At 33.6% G+C, this 5,428-nt stretch overlaps 1 protein-coding gene across 1 annotated transcript in view; it reads left to right on the top strand.

Moving 5' to 3' along the window:
* The first annotated feature begins 4,539 nt into the window (after positions 1–4,539).
* The window catches only part of LOC117122981 (sodium channel protein type 5 subunit alpha-like), a 19,196-nt gene continuing 18,307 nt past the window's right edge, over positions 4,540–5,428 (top strand). The window contains exon 1 of the mRNA XM_033268762.1: positions 4,540–5,422. Within this exon, the coding sequence (XP_033124653.1) occupies positions 5,132–5,422 (291 nt within the window). The 5' untranslated portion in view covers positions 4,540–5,131. The remainder of the gene's footprint in view (positions 5,423–5,428) is intronic.

Raw genomic sequence — 5,428 nt, 5'->3', positions numbered from 1 at the left:
TATATATATATATATATTGTGTGTATACTGTATATATACATTATATATATAATATATACATTTTAATATTATAATAACAGAAACATCCTGTCCTCAAAACTTTCTCAACGTGAGAGAAAACATTACGAAGTAAAATAGGTGGTCATCAAACTGCATAACCAGTGAATGTGCAAAGTACAGTAATAACAATAAACTAACATTGTTTGCTGCAATGCTTATAACTATATAGGCCTATATATATATATACAACAATAAAACAACAATAAAATACAGCTTTGAGTTGTGGAAAAAAATATGAAGCAATATAATTTATTTAATCACAAGTATTTCAAACACGCCTGTGTTCTTCCTCAGTGCGAGGACAATACATCTTGATCATAATTATTAATGACATTGTTAAAATTGATGACTCACTAAAATTGCTAAAATTTAAAATATATTTTTTAACAAGTGGATATAAATAAATATAATCAATAATAGTAATCAAAACCGTGAATACAACAATTAGCATTTCTTTAATAATGCTATTGAATTAAAACATTATACATAGGCTGGTTGTGTCATTAAAGGCGTAGGACATTAGATGTTACAGAATGTAAACTAAACTAAATACATTTAGTAGTTTGTTGTAAGGCCATGAAGCATTTTTGGGAAAAATCGTAAAATGAGTAGGAATATAATTAATATTAGAATATTCTGTTTACAGCCATTTAAACATATTGTGCTTAATGTATTTAATTTATTTATTTCCCCATCTTTTGACTGAAACCATGGATATTCCATTAGATGAACATAGATTATTAATATTGATATTATTTTTTGTTAACTGTCCAAACATCCAATTAAATCACTATTATTAACACACAAACACCATGTTGATCATGTGATATCCTGCTACATGACCTACATGCCTGCCAGTCTAAAACAGTTAGTAAAAAAGTATATGATTGATTTTAAATAAAAGGCCAAATCAGGTATATACCTCTCTGATGAGGTAATGACGTGCGAAGTGGAACAGGGAGCCAGTGTTATAACCTTTTCAAAATTGGTGTGATATGTGCCTGCTTCTTTGTCTCAGGTAGTAAGTCGAGCTGCTGCATTCTGAACTCGTTTAAGACGTTTGAGTTGAGTGCTGTTCGTGCCGAAAGGAAAAGAGCAATTGTCGAGTCGAGGAGTTATGGAGGCATTGGCCAAAAGCTCCGTTACAAGTGTGACGTGTTGATGTTCTTACGGATTTGGCCTTACTTCCAAAGAGATGCAAAAGCTGCGTGTTGTGTTCGTTACTTGGTCAATGGTTTGTGACACATCAATGATGACTCTTAAATTCCTAACATGGGGCGATGTAAAGATGTTACAGCCACCAAGTGACACGATACATATGAAAAACGTTTGACAAAACTTATAAACCGTCCAACTATGGGCCTGTTTCTGTTCAATTTGAAAAAATAGCCTACCAGTTATTTTTTTTGGCCAAGCCAAAATTGTTTGTACACATATCAATGTCCGTGTTGTTGTTCAATTTTTTGGGGTTTTTCTGCCGTTTTAATCGTTTTCTTCCATTTTGACCGTTTATTTTAATCTGGTGCAGTTTCTGTTGACAAAATAAAAACTGTTAAATAACCGGTTTTTTTTTCATGCCAACAGAAACAGGCCCATGTCTTTCCCCCTCTCAACTACCTGGCGTCTGAAACTTTTTGAGGTTAATTGCTGTTTCTTGTACATTTGCCTCTTGTACATTTGTCACCCTCTGTTCGAAATCGTATCAATGATTAATTAGGGATTATGAATTAACAAATTTCAGTTAAATCTTCGCTCATTTACTTGCAAATTTTATAGTTATGAGTTTAGAAGAAGAATGGATAGGCTTATATACGACTGAGATGGGTAGTGTTTTTTTAATTTTTTTTTTTTACCGTCGTTCCTTTATAATTTTGCGCTTAAATAAGAAAAGATGGCTTTGCAAACCCTGATCTCATTCAAATCACTGATACCCCATTTGACAGTTTATCTTACGATAAAACATTATAAAAACTTTATGTAGAATACTGTATGGATAATATTCAAGTCCCGACTTGTTTCCAAAACTGTGCTATTTACTGCTCACAATCACGTACTTCTAAATCCACTAGTTTGTAACTTTGGTCTGAGCGAAACACCTCCTCTAGGGATAAATAAAGATGACATTAAATATGTAGCACAGTAAGCATTGAGCAAGTGTTTCTTCAGTAAGGCAATACAAACAACTCATATCTATACGAATTCCATTAAATAAACTTTAATGTACAATGTTTCAGTTGAAGTACGTGAACTTATTTCTCACTCTCACACAGTGAACTATCTAAATAATTCATTTTGGCTTTCACATACATATAAATTGATCAACTTAAATGAACTTGAACCTTTGTCAAGAGTTACCGTAAGCTTCAATTAAATACTCTGGGTTTCCAGTTATTAATTAATTACTTAGCAATACAACCAGGACTTAAGTCATTACTGTAGCGTTCCTAAATGAAAGATACTGTTCAGTCGACTGACTTCGTCCCAACGTGTAAATCGTCTCAAGATTCGTCCCATGGGAATGCCTACTTTGCCAGATGGAAAAATTTGACATTCGTACGAAATGAACTACTTCGCCCTTACTAATATTAGTTTCAAATATTAAGCTAAACCTGGAAATTCAAAAACAAAACAAAAAACAAACAAAAAAAAAAACAAAAAAACAAACAAACAAACAAAAAAACCCCTATTGTTCTGTTTGTCATCGTTTCTTTGCTAATAGGTCTATTCATCATAATAAATAACTCAAGCAGGGCAACGTTTAATATTAAAAAGCCAAAATCAATACCACAGAAACGTGTTTGAAAAAAATCAATTTGTTTCTCCATTTCATATCCATTATAATAATTTATGTGTCATTATACTTGGTATACTCTTACTATTCAAAAATCCAAAATATATAGGCATACAATCTTACTTGATTTGAGAAATAGTATAGCCTCAGTGTTATAAATAGAATCGCCCTTCAGTGTTGTTGTTATTTATTTCACTTTAACGACCACCACTAGCTCAAAGTACACTCGCGTATCGATTTTTTCTAGGAATATAATATTGCAACTTAGTCTACGGCTGATGAGGAAGTACGGGGAAGTACATTTCAAATGATTCTTAACACTTTTCATTAACAGTCGTCAACTACAAAATATCACCTACAGATTATTATCGGTAGATCACTCTTTTCTTATGTAATACTATTGTGTTTCAAAATAATTAATCCCAATAGAGACGGATTACAGACCACGGAGCCAGTATATAATTTGGATGTTAATATGATTGCAATACTAATGTATTACTAACAGATACAGAAACATCACTTTGAGAATATTATCCTCTACTGTAAGTTCAAAATCGAATTTTCACGAACTTGAAATTGTCCTTTGACGCTTTCTTCCGAAAAGTTAGATTATTATGTATCATTCCACTAAATTTTATGATGATCTATTACCTAGTTTCTGTGTAATCTTGCTAATAGACAGACAGACAGACAGGAGTCAAAACATACCCTATGTTTACCTCTGCTACATACATAGCAGAGGTAATACGAACTTCATTGTCAGAAAAGATGGATGGGATGATCAGATCTGTTAATACCATTCTTCTACGCCAGTATGGAAAGGATAGGTATCGTATTAGAAAAACAAATAACTATCGAATTAAAAAGTTATTGGGTGGTAAGAAAGTATAATACATACTCCAAGTATTGAAATACACGCCATCGTGTTTCAATACTTGGAGTATGTATTATACTTTCTTATTGGGTGGTAAATTATTTAATAGTAATATTTTGCTCGCGTAATTATTTTCACTAATATTCACAATCTTTCCAAGCGTCTATAGCTATTTAATTTGTTGCTTTGAAATATTATTGGAAGATTATGTTCATGTAAGCGAAAGCTAGATGCATTCACATCGAATCTGAATTTTTAAAAGCCTACCGAACCGATCAGAACAAAATCGGATCAGTGTGTAAGAATAGTGACGCTGGCTTTCAGCGCATCGGAAACGCGGTCCGATTTTTTTTTCGGGTCTAATGTGAGGGTCCAATGTAAATGCAGTTTAGGAATATTTGTTTGAAAATAAATCTAGGTCTATACAAATTAGGTTGACCGAGATTTGCTTTGTTTACGTGTTTGTTTAAAATATTACATTCACATAATTAGGCCTCCCATAAACTTGATTTGATGGGAAGTCTAATTAACGGTGAACAGAATCCGAATTTTCGGTTCAATACGATTTCTGATCTGTTCGGTAGGTCTAATTCCGATCCGAAAATTCGGATCCTACGTGAATGCAGATTTACAGTGCACAGAATCCGAAATACGCGCACTTCGAATCTAACTTGGTTACTGGTAAACAGGCGTTAATTCCCATTAACATGTAAATTACCACAATTCAACTGATCAGTGCGTATGCTTTCAACTCATCAGCCTTATAAGAACAATAGCGAGTGTTATGGTGATGACCTCCTGTTTTACAAATCCCCTAAAATAATGGCTATGCCCAATAATAGACCACGGTCTTATTCAGTAAAGTACATTTTATGATTTTATCCGTTTATTTTTTATTCTGTAAATTCTGGAATACCAGAGACAAAAGGCTCATCCTTATTTGTCAAACGTCGCTATTATCGTTAGTTACAGGTTTCAGTTTTCGATTGATATAAATTTGTTCACATATAACTGACTGGTTATTACTTGGCAGAATCTTCCAACTGCTTGGATCGATAGTTTATTTTAGTGAAGCATCGCCTCGATTCAGGAGTGCAGGGAGAATGTCTCCCAGTAGACGTATCCATACCTCTGAGATGTATTATGTTCAAAATAGTTTAAGGCGTTTAAAGGGTGCATTGTGATTTTTGACTGTTTACTTTTAGTTTTGTGCAATGTCTTAATGCGTCACTGATCTTTACAGTAGCATAACCACCAAAGTACCAAAAGACCTATCAGCGTTTGCATTGTTGAGTTTCATAATCAATATAATGGCTGCTATAGCGAACAAACAGTACAACTATGCACACAGGCCCTAGCGATGAGACGAGGCTTTAACGATAAAAAAAAAAAAAAACTACAGTAAAATGGGCACAAAGAATGAGAGTGGAAACTTGAAATTAAAACTTCTCACCGAAGATTACTTGCGGGATCAGATAGCGAGGAGAACTGCCAATAATGAGAGAAATATTGAACGGACTGTCAGTAAAAGGAGTATATTTTCAAAAGAAGAGGAAGAAGAAGAAGAAACAGAGATTAAGACATATGACGTGGATCTTTTGCCTTCCAAACCACTTCCAGAGAGATATGGAACAATACCTAAGCCCTTTTTAGGAAGACCAATAGAAGAATTAGATCCTGCAAGGGGAGACGACCAGGTATAT

Source organism: Anneissia japonica, unplaced genomic scaffold (genome assembly GCF_011630105.1).
Source record: "Anneissia japonica isolate Jap-2015-1 unplaced genomic scaffold, ASM1163010v1 scaffold3678_len381626_cov175, whole genome shotgun sequence".
Lineage (NCBI taxonomy): Eukaryota > Metazoa > Echinodermata > Crinoidea > Comatulida > Comatulidae > Anneissia > Anneissia japonica.
Note: the sequence above shows the minus strand (reverse complement) of the source record. Positions and strands in the feature narration are given on the sequence as shown.